Source organism: Gekko japonicus, unplaced genomic scaffold (genome assembly GCF_001447785.1).
Source record: "Gekko japonicus isolate JY-2015 unplaced genomic scaffold, Gekko_japonicus_V1.1 scaffold422, whole genome shotgun sequence".
NCBI classification, from domain to species: domain Eukaryota; kingdom Metazoa; phylum Chordata; class Lepidosauria; order Squamata; family Gekkonidae; genus Gekko; species Gekko japonicus.
The window spans coordinates 588,708-604,018 of NW_015174855.1; the positions used below are offsets into that span (position 1 = coordinate 588,708).

The 15,311-nt window shown below is 40.4% G+C and overlaps 2 protein-coding genes across 2 annotated transcripts in view; one reads left to right on the top strand and one right to left on the bottom strand.

The window, feature by feature from the left end:
• LOC107121642 (lipase member N-like) overlaps positions 1 to 10,523 on the top strand; it is a 40,177-nt gene extending 29,654 nt beyond the window's left edge. Inside the window, exons 8-10 of the mRNA XM_015424599.1 lie at positions 3,666 to 3,737; positions 6,172 to 6,243; positions 9,977 to 10,523. Coding sequence (XP_015280085.1) covers positions 3,666 to 3,737; positions 6,172 to 6,243; positions 9,977 to 10,210 — 378 coding nt within the window. The 3' untranslated portion in view covers positions 10,211 to 10,523. The remainder of the gene's footprint in view (positions 1 to 3,665; positions 3,738 to 6,171; positions 6,244 to 9,976) is intronic.
• Positions 10,524 to 11,430: 907 nt separating this feature from the next.
• Positions 11,431 to 15,311, bottom strand: part of ANKRD22 (ankyrin repeat domain 22) — a 37,233-nt gene continuing 33,352 nt past the window's right edge. The window contains exon 6 of the mRNA XM_015424617.1: positions 11,431 to 11,762. Within this exon, the coding sequence (XP_015280103.1) occupies positions 11,688 to 11,762 (75 nt within the window). The 3' untranslated portion in view covers positions 11,431 to 11,687. The remainder of the gene's footprint in view (positions 11,763 to 15,311) is intronic.

The window sequence follows — 15,311 nt, forward strand, 5'->3', positions numbered from 1 at the left end:
GGTGGCAGAGTTCCTGGCAAATGTACTCAGGGGCCAAGAAAGAATAGAGGGAAGAGGAAGAGATAAGGGGGGGGGGGGGGGGGGGGAGGGAGACACACACACAGAGAGAGAGAGAGAGAGAGAGAGAGAGAGAGAGAGAGAGAGAGAGAGAGAGTGAGTCTATCCTCTTTGGATAGTTAAGCTTCTTATTGTAACTGCTTTAATTAATGCGATATTTGAGATTACTGTTCAAATTTTTATCATTCTGTCCTATTATCTTTATTATATACAGTGCTACAAACTGCTGTGCCCTGACTGTTTTCCTTTGTTGACATATGGATTGATTTATACTCCTATTCCTTTCATAGAGTTATTGTATGCCAATAAAGGTTATTGGAATTGGAAGTAATAAAATTGGGCCAAGATTTTAAACATCTAAAACTCTTTGGAAGTAAGGCTCCTTCATTTTGTAATTCAATATCAAGGAACCTTTGAGTAATAATGCTGTGGCCAGATTTTGTTGCTTAGTGATCAGAAAACATAAATCCCTTGTAATGGAAGATATACTGTAACTTGCTTTTATTTATTCTCAGATGTTATTTTTCTATTTTCACTAATTCACTGGCTATTGTGAATTGATACTGTTGTTGGCTTTGCCGTAACAAATGATTGGATCAGAATATTCTGGGGTTTGGGGGCTATGTTTATTCAGGGAAAATGCTGAAAATATAGTAATCCATAAACTTCTGGATTGGGATTGGATTGGAGCAAAAAGTCTGAATCATATTGGTGCACCTGGATTTAACTGCTAGGCAGGAACATTTTATGGATAGCAAGGCAACCAAAAAAAAATGGGCTGACTGAAATGAACTGGTCACTTGATGGTCTGGAAGGTGGACAAAAGGCCAGGAGTGTGCTACTTATTCCAGCCAATGGAAATAATAAGATTAATATAGGGGTGATTGCCAGCTAGATCCTTCTGTGCATTAAGAGTCTGTTATCATAGTCAATTGCTGAGACATTGCCTGAATTTTAAGCAGGGAAGTGACTGAATCAATTACTTTCTAGTAGACCTATTCAGGCTGCTTCCCTTTTCTTATGTTCAGAAATGCCTTCAGTCTGGGTAGAATTTTACTGGAACCCTTTGTAAATCTACTGTGTGTCATACCACGAATACCAGGGAAGGCTGAAGTAGGCAATATGTCCCCTCAGTCTCTGGAGTCCTGCTGCAGAGGCAGCACCCTCCCTTCACTGGAGGGAAGGACATTTGCCTCCCCTTCAGTGATCAGAGCCTGCCGCCCCAGTGCTAAACTGAGAGGGATTATTATAGCCTATGGGGATGGTCCCCATAGGGTATAATTGAGCCAAATAAATTTGGCAATACCAATACTTGGATTTGGGAATATTGGCAAATAACCCCCCCCCCAAAAAAAAAAATGGTGCACCCCCTATTCTACAGTAAGATATATCTTGCATTGCAACAACACCCTTCCCCCTCTCTGTCCAGGTTTGAAACAAAATAGATCTTGTCATTTTGCTGCTTTCTAGTATTTCAGTTTAGGAGACACTGACATTTCTGAAGTATGTTCCTGTTTGGTGAGTGATCGTTAGTTTCAAGGAAAGGGAAGATAGAGAGAAGGAAAACAAAGAAAGAAAGGAATGTCCTTAGAAACCACCATGGATACTTGAATGTAGCTGTAGGAGCTGCTGCCCTGTGGGCAAAAGGGCCCAACTACACAATACATTTGACCATCAGTCAGGTTGGGCTTTGCCACTGAATGCTGCATGAGAAGCCCCACATGGGGGATTAGCTGGTCACCTTTTAGAAGCTAGGCAAGAACCTGGGGAGGGTCTTCAAATTTGAATAGAAAGGGGCTTTTTTCTCCTTCCAGTTTGGGGTGCTTGAGTCACAGGGCGAATCTGCATTTGCATTTTAAAATCATTTTCATGCTGCTGTGACACCGTCTTTCTCTATGCTTGTTTGAATGTTGTTTGGAGAAGAGTCTTTTAAAGCAGTGCGGAGGTGCAATGACAGTGGAGCTGCCCCAAAGGAGGATAAACATATGTGGACTTGCGAAAGTATGCTAGCACTGTTGAGGTGTGAAAACGACACCAAATGTAGACAGCTTTTTTGAAGACTGAGTCAAAAGGCTGGAACACCGGTGGAAAAGACAAATGCAGATTCTGCCACCGTCTCACAATGTGAACAATGCTGGTACTGTTAGGAGCTGAAATGAGATCTAGGAACCAATCAAAACACCAAAAAAATGAAAGAGACCTACCTCAACGAAAGGAGGTGCCTGTCCGCTGAGGCCATGTTTCTTCCCCCCCCCCTCCTCCATATATGTATATTTCAAAACATACATTGCAGTGCTGCTCTGATATTTATGAGCTAGGTCCTTGGAGAGAGTACCACTGTGGCATTCAAGCTTAAAACGGGCAGCTTTTTGTACCTATAGAACATCTCTTCTTTTCCATTCTATTGATACATTTTTTAAAAAAAGTGCCTTCAAATAAGGAACAGCTAGCAAGCTTAGCTCCCGGCAAGACACTGTTCCATTCTAGCTCTGTTGTTTAAGTTCTTTCTCAAGAGATATCCTGATTAAATATCACAAGTGGAGGTCCGCAAGAAACCTGCGGGATGGTTATCTCATTCATCACACCTTTGCTTCCTCTCCTCACCCCCTACCTCTCTCACACTATTTCTCCCCTCTGCCCCCCTTTTCTTGCTCTCTATTTCTCCTCCATGCATGTGACTTCCTCTCTCTTTCTGACCTGTCATCTTTCTCATTGTTTTTCTGCCTCCCCACTTCATCACTCTTTCTCTCTCTTTTTCTGCTCCACCCCTCAAATGTCCAGGAATTTCCCAACCTGGAGTTGGCAACCCTATTTATTTATTTATTTATTTATTTAACAGCCAGTTTAGCTTTATCTGACTCTCTGTCTTCTGCTTTTCATCTCCACCCCCAGCCTCTACCTAGGAAAATTACAGTCTTTCTCCACAGTGGGGACCAAAGCAGCTTTCATTATTCCCTCCTCCTTTTTATCTGCACAACAACCCTGTGAGGTTGGTTAGGCTGAAATATGTGACTGGTCCAAAAGCACGCAGCCAGCTTCCACTGCAAGATGGGGATCTGAACCTGGGTCTTGCAGACCCTACTTTGAAGCTCAACTGCTGCACCTCACTGGCTTTCATAGGGTGGCTGCTGATGAATGGTAGCAAGCAGCCGAGGCTAGGTGAGTCATGCAAATCAGGGGGGACCTGGCAACCCTAGACTAAATCCCCCAGCCTGGCACTGGCAACTCTTGTGAGGCCTGGCCCCATGGCTCCCTTTCTCCCTCCCTCCTTGAAAGGCCAAAAGAGGCCTGGAAAGGGCCCTTCCCTTACCCTGTGACTCACAGAGCCAGTTAGAAGCCCTCCCCCCCCGCCCTGAACGTTCTCTCTCACCGTTGATGCCTGGAGTTAGATCCCTGCAGAGGCCATTTCAAAAGGTATTGGGGGGGATTCAGCCGTCCCTGGAGGGATTTTTTTACTTCTTGGATTTTTCTGCAGACACAGGAAGTCTACTGACTATGTAGGAAAAGCTGTTGGGGCAGAGTGAGCTTCCTGTTAGTGGAAATAAGTATCCGCACAACACGCCCTCTGTTGGAATTAGATATATAGATTAACAATTCTTTTATTGCAGGGCCGACTAGATATGTATGTAGCACATTCTCCTGCTGGAACATCTTTCCAAAACTCTCTTCATTGGCGCCAGGTATATTAAATTTTCACATGCAATCACTTTTCAATTACTGAATTATTTTCACAGTGTAGACATTGTTTGGATTCTGAAATTAGGGCACAGGGAACATGTACATCTGTGTTGGCATGAAAACAAAACAATTTTGATGAAATGACCTCCGGCTCACAAAAACGTATACATTTGTTAACTGGTAAGGTGCCACTAGGCTCTTTGTGGTTTTGGCTGCTGCAGACTAACACGACTACTCTGCTGGAACTGTTATTAGCATGCACATTACAGTTGTTTCAACATATGCTGTTTCATCTCAATCCAGCAATTCTTTATGGGGGGCAGAAGCTCTGGTGTCTATCAAAAGGAGTTTTCCCACTCACAAAAACTTTCCCGTGTCAGTAGATGGAACCATTATGCATACACAAAGGAATGTCTGCACTTGTGTTTCAGCTCCCTTATTTGAAATGAGTAGGACCATTGTGTTTCAGCTCCCTTATTTGAAATGAAATGAAAGCCTACATAAATAAGATATTCTAGTAGTGCATTTTATTTATTCATTTATTCATTTACTTGTCATTGTTTTTAGGGATGACTAAGTTGGTGTGTGTTCTTTGATTTAGGACTTTTGAAACCACTTCTTAATAAAATGTCATGATATTTACACACATGATAGGCAATCTCAGTCTGAAGCACTATTGGCTATGTCCCATTCGGTTTCAGGTGTAAGCCTGTGTGTATACGAGGGCTTCCCCACAAAGCAATATGGATCCCATCTCTCTCTTCCCCTTTTCTACCAGGCATGTGTGATGCCAAACATGTTGCAGTATGCTTTGTCATTATATATACTAACTTTACTTCCCCAGCATAAAACACAAGAATCTCATATCACTTACCAATAAGTTACATTATGTTCTGTTTTTCATGTTCTCTGTGTATAAATATATGACTTTTCCACCAACATTCTTCATTACTTGGCTATTTTGCACATTATACTGAAGCAAACCCAAATTTGCAACTGAGCTCCCCAGAGACTGCTATTCTTTCCCTTCCTCCCTGCCAATGCCACAATCTATGAGAATGTCGTGGCCCACTTTTGGGTCACATGCCACAAGTCTGAGAACCACTGACTTAGAACAATTGCAAGATATCCTAATCTATATACTAATAGCGAAGGCGCCCCTTGCGTGCGGATACTTATTTCCGTGCATCGGGGGCACCTGGGGGGGAGGGAGATTTTCGTGCACACTTGGGGCAGTCCCCAGGTGTGCACAAAAATCTGAAAAGTTGGAAAAAATATCGGGGGGATACTTAAATCCCCCCAAAAGTAACAGAGCGTCCCCTGCGCATGCGCAGGGAACACTCTGCAAACTGCCTTGTTGCTGCCGCCACTTCGGAGCCAGGGGGAAGAGACCACTGAGGCCCGAGTGGCTTGCAGCCACCGGGCCTCGCTTCGGAGCCAGGGGGGAGATCGAGCCCGGGGGGAGATCGAGCCGGGGGGTGGAGGAGACGGGGCAACCGGCGAGATGGGGGGAACTTACCTCCTCCTGCTGCTTCCTCCTCCCCTCCCGTGAGTATCACGGGTCCCGCCCCTTGTTTTTCTGAACACTGGTTTTCTCCATGTTGCTCTATGGCCTCACATACACACAAGGATACACACATAAAACTGAATGAACCATATCCAATAACTGATGTGTGACTTTTGTGTTTTATGTTAGGGAGGGAGGAGTTAACTTAGAGTTACAATTCATGTGAGCCCTAAAATTTACACTATATTTGGAACAGGATCCCACTTCAAGAAATTTGAGAACCACTGTTTTAAATGTTACTGACTTGTTGCAAGTCGAAAGCTTTGAAAATTCTGAAGGGCTACATAAATTATGGTGAAGATCTATGCCCTTAAATATTTCGGGTATTTATTTTAGGAACTACAATAAGTTGCCTTGTCTGGTGCCTGGTATCAGAGAAAAGAACCTTATAGTGCTTATTATTCACTCAGTACTGGGAGGAGGATGGGGCATCCCTTTATTATAGCCTCGTTTCCAATGAAGTACAGCAACAAAATAAACTTATCTGTCCATAACTTCAGAAAAGCAAGAAACCAAATTATCTTAAAGCTCTTGCTAAAATGATGCTAGAGTAATGTTCATAATCTGTAGAAGTGCAATGCTGCATAGGGACTACAGTTTACAGAGCTATTATAAAGACTGCAGAGGAAATGTATGTGAAGCTATTAATGTGTTATATATTTGCTTGCTTAGCTTTTCTCTACAATGGGGAAAAGCAGCTTACTTCATTCTCCCTTCCTCTGTTTTACTGTCACAATAGGTAGGTCAAGAGAGAGAGTGACCCGCTCAAGGTCAGTCATCACTATCATGGCAGAGTGGGCCTTCAAACTGATCTCCCAGCTCCTAGTTGTAATTATGATATTATATAACTATGAATGATTTCCTTATAGGTGTTCTTTGAAAAAGAATTCAAGGCATATGACTTCGGCTCCCAGAAAAAGAATATGCAGAAGTATAATCAGGTAGGGCAGCAAAATATATAACACAAGCAGGAACCCATAAGAAATTCACAGGGAAATTCCCTCACTGATCGCAGCTTTCTCCTCTGGCTTCTCCACCCTCCAGACACCTTTCTCCCCACTGCCTTCTCCTCGTATCTCTTTCCTTTTGATCCTCCTTCTTCTTTCCCTCATTTTCCCCAGCACTGGGGCACACCTCCCCTTGCCCTCCAGCTGCCCCCTCTTTTCTTGGTCCCACCACCACCACTTCTTCCTCCTCCTTTCTACCAGGAGGGAGAAAAGGTGGTGCAGGCAGGCAGGCATCAATACCAATGGTGTTTGGCTCGGAAAGAGCCTGCAGCCAGCCACAGGCTCCCTCCCACCCAAATATGGTCAGCTGCTGTCTTCTCCACTGGCAGTGCTCATGAATTTGAGGGGCTGCTTAGCACTGGATTGCTCTGGGTTCCCTCCCAGGTCAAGTACTGCCTACACTCAACACCCATCTCCTCTGGCCACTGCCTTCTTTTCCTCCAAGAATTCCTCCCCCTTGGCAGTACATCTTGGTGGCAGCAAAGTCACCCTCTCTGAGCAATGAAAAAATGACCACAACAAAATTATGAACAGTAAATGTGTATTACCTTATACTCTTAAAAAATGCATGTATAATAGTCCAAATTGAGTATAGATAAACAATTAAATGATAGAAAGTCTAAATAATTTATTATTTATTAATTGAGTTTATGCCCCGCCCTTTCCACCAAGGCAGGCTCAGGGCAGCTTACATAAAAGATTCAAACACATAAATAACAATTAAAACCAATCTCAAACCAATCATGAAGCAGTCCAAATATCATGAAGTGCTAGTTCTATATGTCTAATGAAGTATAATAATAAGTCTAATAATGAAATATGAGTCCAATACATTCCAAAGTCTTCTAGAATTTTGAAGCTGCAATCACAGAGCTCTAATTAGCTCAATAAATTCTAATTCCATCTGATTCAAGGAGCTCCATGCATTTATCAGAGTAGTTGTCTGATTATTAAAGCAACCTGAGTAGATGTAAATTACCTGCCTAGCATTTTTTTCTCACATTGACACAGAGAGTACTTCATCTTTCTGTGTTACACGTCTGAGGAGGCCAGTCACAGTTGCTGGTGAAACGTCAGGTACTACAGTGCCAAGACCATGGCCATACAGCCCGGAAAGTCTACAACAGCTAATGAACTCCAGCCGTGAAAGCCTTCAATTACTTATTAAAGCAACACATTCCAATTGTTGTTTAGACATTCTTGCCCAATGACTCCAGTTGTTGTTTAAACATTCTTGCCCAATGGACAGGTGGCCAGCTTGTGCCAGTTTTGGACACCACCCTTCCTCAGAGTTGGGTGATTAGGAGAGACACAACTTGCGAAAACCTTGGAATGGATTTAGACAGAATATTAGAAGCAATATTTAAAATTTAACTACTCTATGTCCAAGGAAAATCTCCAGTTGGAATCTCCAACTTTGAACTACTAGAAGACTTTGCAATGTATTGGACTCATTTTTCATTATTTGGACTTTCTGTCATTTAATTGTTTATCTACACTCCGTTTGGCTTTTATACATGCACCTTATTAGAGTATAAGATAATATACATTTATTGTTCATAATTTTGTCACGGTCATTTTTTCATTGCTCAGGCTCTTTACCGTGATTCTCTCTTGTGGTTTCTTTTGTACCCTTGAAATAGTGGCTGATCTCATGACACACTGTTGTCACATCTCATTTTTTGTTTAAGTCTGGTCATTTGTAAATCCATGTCACCTTTTAACTCACTATTTAGATTTTTCTGCAAACCTGGGAGCTTGCTAAGATTTGTTTTTTAAAAAATCCCCCTTCTCTGTACATGACCCTGTTCTGTGGGGTTTTTTAAAAACTTTTTTTTATTATTTTCCAAAAAAAGAGAGAGAGAAAGTGCATATACCATCAACCATAAATTCTATACAACAACTCATTTGAAGGATTATACAGCAATTTTCCCATATCCTTGTGTTCATCTCTAACCAATCATTACCTATTGGATTTATCACTTGTATAATTTACTTTACCCAGTTTCAAAGTATAATATTTACTGTTAAATACTACAACAGCATAATATCTTATCTCTAATATCACTAATAATTCATATAAATCATTTCTGGCCAACCTTTAGCACTTTGTAACTTGTTCCTATTACAGTATCCTATTTTAAAGCATATCAATTACTCCTAAACTACACATCAAGATATTTTCTAATTTACAGGCATCCATAACACCAAACAAAGCAGAACAAAATGAAGCAGAAGAAAGGCAATATCAAAAACAGAAAAATCGTCTTATACAGATATGCACTGATACCTCAGCAGTCCTTAATCTCATTTCTCCTTCCCAATTGAAATGATATTTATAACATACAACTTAACTTTGTCACCTATCAGTATATATTATTTACTGTCAACATTATACCATACTTCCACTTACATCTATATTCAACTCAACCTTTCTCATTTAAAATAATATTTTATATCTCTTACATTACCCATTTCCCAAGTATAGTATTTGCAACTGAACAGCTTAACAACATATTTCTTGTCTATAAAGAACAAAGGAAGAAAAACAAAGAAACAATCTAAACCAAATCAAATTCCTCTACCAGGCCTCTAGGAGGAGATGTTCTTTCTGACCACAGATTCTAGCATATTTTATTTGGATTTGTGCTGTAATGCCAATAAATCTCTCTCTCTCTCTCTCTGTGTGTGTGTGTGTGTGAGAAAATCAGAAAATGTATTACCTGTGTCAAACCATAGTGTGAGAGAGAGAGAGAGAGAGAGAGAGAGAGAGAGAGAGAGAGAGAGAATCCTCACTTTTGGCCATATTAAGAATTAGATATAATTACAGTACTCTTCATTTACAGCTTTGAAATCAGAAAATGTATTACCTGTGTCAAACCATACACATTGGCTCAGATCAAAACAACTGTGAATTGAGCAGAGTTTGTCAGTGGCCTGTTTGCTGACTTCCCCCCCCCACTCCATACTTCCCTGAGAACCTGACCCTAACGAGAGATATGGATATCACCTTTCCAGAGAGCTGCTCAAGGCAGGTCACACAGTAAACCTATACAACAATAAAATCATAAAAACAAGCATAAAATTATCAGTCTTAAAACCAGCAATGAAATAAACAAAAACTCACTGGTAACACAAAAACAGAAAATATTTATTTGTTGCATTTCTATCCTGCATTTATTAAATTAACATATATACCTATATATGTTTGAGATAGCCTGTACATTTTCTGCTGACATCTAAAGGGTTTTGCTTTTCAGGCTGGGTCACGGTTAGGCATTGTTTGTTGGAAGCTTGATTGGGGCCTTTTGTGTGTGTGTATTTGCTATGCCACTTAACTTTTTATACTTGCTTTATGTTTTTATTTTGCCCTTTGGTGTTATGCAGCAGAAGTGACAAGAAAAGGAGCTGTTTTTGTAAATATACTAGATTTATCCACATATCATATGGACCTTGTTTCTGGATAATACCTCACCATTGTTCTTGGGTAATGGAAAGTTTGGAGCATGTTTTGCAGACAAGATCACATTTCTTTGGGGCCTTGAAAATACAAATGTTATTTTCTCCTTTTTTCCAATTCCAAATCAGCTCTAAACATTGGAGAAAGAATGTTCTTGTGTTCTTATACTTTTACAGAATTAACAATTTTCTCTTTTTAATTCCTTAGACAACTCCTCCTGTATACAAGATAGAAGATATAAAAATACCAATTGAACTCTGGACTGGTGGAAATGACTTGATGATTAATTCAAAAGATATAGCTTTGTTATGCTCTCGAATTAGTAATCTTGTGTCTAAACATCATATTCCTGAATGGCAGCATCTAGACTTCATCTGGGGACTTGATGCCACTGAGCGCATGTACATGAAGATCATTGAGACAATGAAAAGATATGCATAATCTAAATCAGAGCTGCTTGTAGATCTTGGTCAATCAGCACATAAAAGCTGACATTCCCAATACAGTATAGTATTTGTAACACCAGTCAGCTGAGGTTTGACGCAACTGAGCATATGTATGTGCCTTCCACTAAAATGATGAACTATCCATAATCCCACTATGTAGCTCTGAGGTCTTCATGCAACTGAGCATATGTCCAGTCCACAAAGTATCCATAATCTCACAAGGGGCTACTTTCTTGATGACGTTGGAGATTACTGAAATGATGAAAAAATGCCACCAAACACTTCTTTTAAAAGTGAAACTACTAATCATTTTATTGAAAATAAAATACTTTGCCTTGTAGTTGGTATAGGGATGTCTTTGTAGCTTTGCTGGCATTTAATAAAGTTATGGGCTGGGAACAGTATATATTTGGATTAGTCCTTCTATCTAATTTTATCATTGTAGTATATTATAGTTCAATAGCAGAAAACATGATCTGAAACTTCTGTAGCATCAGGATTGCACTCTCCATTGATCAAAAAACAAATCTAAAATAGCTGAGTCTCTGCCTGTTTATTCAACCTTCTGGGTTAAGAACAATTCACACATTGTACAACAAATATTTTCCAACTGTATTCTGCCAACAAATATTGGGAAGGATGAAATCTCGCCGTTACAAATGTGTGGCTTTTGGATGCTTCAGATCAGGGGTCTGCATCCTGTGGCTCAGTATGGAACCAAATATGGCTCTTTTAAAAAGAAAATGAAATCTTTAAGGATACTAAAATGCCCAGACTATGAATGGAATGGCTGGCAAAGATTTTTCTTTAAAGCCTAAAGCTGTCTAGTCTCCCTCCCTTTAAGCAGGAGTTTGAGCTCCCTGTTCCTTACTTCCAACTTCATGCACCATTGGTGTGGCTTTGCCTCTCCTGAGATGGAGAAGACAGCAGTGCAGAAGAAACAGGCAGAGCAGTCATAGGCAGGCCTACAGGTCCTCCTTCTCCAGCTCCTGCATGCCACAAATGTCCTCTGCTCTTGGAGAACACTTAGCTCAAGCTGGCAACCCCAGATAACCTTTGTCACCATCCAGTTTATTCTTGGGCAATGAATGTAAAACATACTAGACAACTACCTCATGGCACACTAAAAATAAATATAAAAACAAAGCTTTATTGATGGATTTGTTTTAAACTTCAACATTTACAAAAAGTACTCAAATAAATAGTACTGGTCAAACTGTTACAAGTGTCTTACTTGAGTAAGAAAAAATAAATCAAAGGCATTACCTCTTAATGGTAAAAAAAAAAAGCATGTCCTGGTAAAATCACATCATGCAGGGCTACATAGCAGGAGATTTAAAACACTCTATTGCTATATCGCTGCTGTAAACATCATGACTTTCAAATGCTGACCAAATGGCACTTATCAGAATGAATTTCCAAAGCAGGTGGCATTTTTTCTAACAACTGTGTCAATATCCCATTACAGTCTATCATTCTTTCTTTAATATGGATTCTATGTTAATGAACTTCAGTCTTCTTGCTATATCCAGTGGTGTTTCATCATCCTAAAATGAAGTAAAAGATATTAAAGAAGTAAGTACCATGGCTTGGAGCCAGCCATACGTTTCTGAAGGATTGCTGCCCGAAGGATTGCAGCCCATAGACTATAATTCTCTCATCTCCCCTCTCTTGCTGCAGCCCAAACATCCTCCTGAAATGCAGTGTTTGGGCTGAACTGGGAGGGTGTAAAGGGAATGAGCAGTCTCCAAGATGATTATTTGTTCTGTTTGCAGCTTAGTGAAAAACAGAAGCAGCTTACTGGAAAAAAAGGATGTGTGGAAATAGTTACCCAGCCATAACACAATGTACAATTCAATTTGATGATCTCTCTTGATTTTTGCAGTGATCAGGTATATACACATGAAGATGCTTTATACTGAATCAGACCATTGGTCCATCATGGTTACTATTGTCTACTCAGGTGGGCAGAAGCTCTCCAAGGTCTCTGGTAGAGATCTTCTGCATCACCTATTATCTGAACATTTTTAACTAGAGATGCCAGGGACTGAACCTGGGAATTTATGCATGCCAAGCAGATGTTCTACCACTAAACCATGGCTCTTCCCATTTGCCCATTGTACAACACATATTAAAAGAAGACATGTTACACAGGGCAGAAATTTAATGAAAACATGCACAGGCTGGGGTTATTTTGTGATGTGTGTGTATTTGTGAAAGGAAGCTTAGAAATTTAATGAAAACATGCACAGGCTGTGGTTATTTTGTGATGTGTATGTATTTGTGAAAGGAAGCCTTTCTTCAACCAGCAATAGGGGATGGGAAGGGAAGGCAATGAGGAGAAAAAAACCTGTCCCCTATGTAGAGATGACTCAGGAGCAATGTTCCCTCTAAGCTGTGGAGTCTTGTGAGCAAAAATCCTACTTTGTGAGCTCCTGGCATTAAAGTTCTGAGTGAGCGATTTGGCTACTGCATAATTTAGTTTGCTCTGGAGCCATCCTCCCTGAGCTAAGACAAAAATGTGTGAGCCGGAGGCTAAAAAACTGTGAGCTAGCTCACACTAACTCAGCTTAGAGGGAACACTGCTCAGGAGTAAATTTCACAATAGGAGGGGGAAGCCCAAATCACTGGAAGATCCACATAGAAAGCAGTCAAAATTCTAACCATTTTAAGAGCTTCTTTCCTTACCTTATCCTTTATGGAAAGATCAGCACCTGCTTCGACTAGAAGAGGAATGATGGACTGGTTCTTCATTTCACAGGCATAGTGAAGAGCTGTTCTTCCTGACTGGAAAGAATTAAATTGGGCCTCAGATTTCATCTCAAGTGGGTGAGGGGAAAATTTTAGAGATGGAAAATGTTGATTTCCATGGCGGTGACAAATAGCTTTAATAACCAATTTAAACCATTTTTAAAATAAAGAACTCAAATGAAAAAGATTGTGCATATTCCTCCTAATGATGTTCCCAATATTGCTGTTTGATAACTAGAGAAATAATGTATACAACCTTTTAAAATCAAAATTCCTAAACTGTATGCCACAAGAAAACTACTAAGGTGCCAGGAGAAGTAAACTGATTACATTCAAAGGCTCTTGTAAGCCCAAAGTATCCTGTTCATCCAAGAACAAAGATCCTTCTGGCCTTTGCTCCCATCCTTGAACCTTGGGTACACAGTATTCTGGGCATCTAGTGTACTCTGGGAAATGTAGTTATTAGTTTGTATAGAAATATTGATTTCTAAAAGCTCCCTGCCTTCTCATGTGATATCTTCTGATACCATGCTGTGTTGTATTTCCTGTTGAAGCCAAATGGCCTGAACATTTGGTCAGAGAAGCTCAATTGCCATGCCATATAACCACACATGCTTTCACACCTCTAAAGGAAGAGGCAGACTTGATGGCGCCTGGCTCTCCTTCATGCCAGAAGTTACGTACAAAATGAAGTGGTTGGAATTTGGGGTCACATGACTGCAGGTGTGGCCTCCAGAGTCCCAGCCATTCAGATGTTGCAACTATGGCAACCCACCAATTGGAGACACCTATATCTACTCGTAATTGGCTCCTGGCCAGAGCTAATTTGTGACTAGATTGGGGTTTAATTGACTGGTTCCTTGGAAGAGAGCTCTCTGTCTCTTGCTCTCTGTTCCTGTTCTCTCTCTACTTGTTGAATTGCACCTGGGAATGCCAAAGACCTCCTTTGTGAAGCTGAGCACATGGCTGGTGCACAAAGGGGATTTTCCCTCAGAATCCCTTGGTGTCTAGCTGGACTGTATTACCTGGACATTCTTGGGCTATGGATCATCCTGGTAATTATGCATATCTCTTACTGTGTAGTGAAGGCACAAACTGCCCTAGTCTTTCTTGTTTTGAAATCCTTATTAGTCTAATTGTACTGAATAAAATATTATTCTCGTTTCTAACTTGTTTGATGTTGTAACTGGATTCCAAGGCTAAACTCCTGTGCCTTCTGCTCACCATACAAGCTACCTTGGTAAGATTAACTATGCAGCTCAAGACTGAGTTGTTCAATGTGTTATGTCCCAGAGGCTAACCTAAAGGTTTGGAATCCCTCCGGGGGGTAATCCGGCCTGTTACACCGGGACTAGTTAAAAAGGGATTCTGGTGGCTATTGTTCTGAATCCAGAGAGGGCAGCCTACCTCTCTGGGTTGTTTTTAAATGTACTGAAAAATATAGGTTTCTCCCTCATTCCTGGACAAGCTTGGGGGTAGAAATCTATACATAGTTATAATTACATTAGGACATTAAAAAGAGGGGGGGCAAGGTACAAGGGGAAAAGACAGGAAGATTCTTTCCCCCTCTTTGGCAGTTGGCTGGCACATGTGCTTTCTGTCACCATGCATGTCTCTTCAACAGCAGGTGAACTGAAGACTAAAGGGGAGCAGAGATGTGAAGAATGGAAGAATGGAGATGGGGGAGTAATTTCTGACATAAACACATCTCTTTTTGGGTGTTACTGGATCATACAGTCCCTTCTAGTTCAGAGTCACTGCCAGACAATATGACCTGCAAGGTGGCTACCCATTACATCTCTGCATGAGACACTGTTTGGGCTTCTATCTTTTTTTTTAGGTAAACAAAGTTTTATTATTTTCCAATCGTAGGTATTCAACATTTATCCATTAAGACTTTAAAAAAGAAAAGTACATAAACGATTACTTACCCTACAATCCATACACCTTCCCCCCTCCTGTGGCTTCCCGCAATGCTTTCACCCCCTTCCCCTTACTTATATATATTTCATCAGTTGCTAATATCATATTTCTAATCATTTTAAAAGATAACACCTTTTTACTTAGTATTGTTCTAAACACAGTAAATTGTTTGTCACATCCCAGTTCTTTTCCAGATAGTTCTTAAAGTCCTTCCATTCTTCAAAAAATTCTTCGTCTTCTTTGTTGTTCAATTTTTTGGTAATTTTATCAATTTCTGCCATGAACAGAACTTTATGTATCCAGTCCTCAATCTCTGGTACTTTTTCAAGTTTCCAATATTGTGCATATAGCATTCTTGCTGTCGTTATTAAGTACCAGAATAAGGTTTTTTTATCCACATTGACTTCTTCCATTTTTAGTCC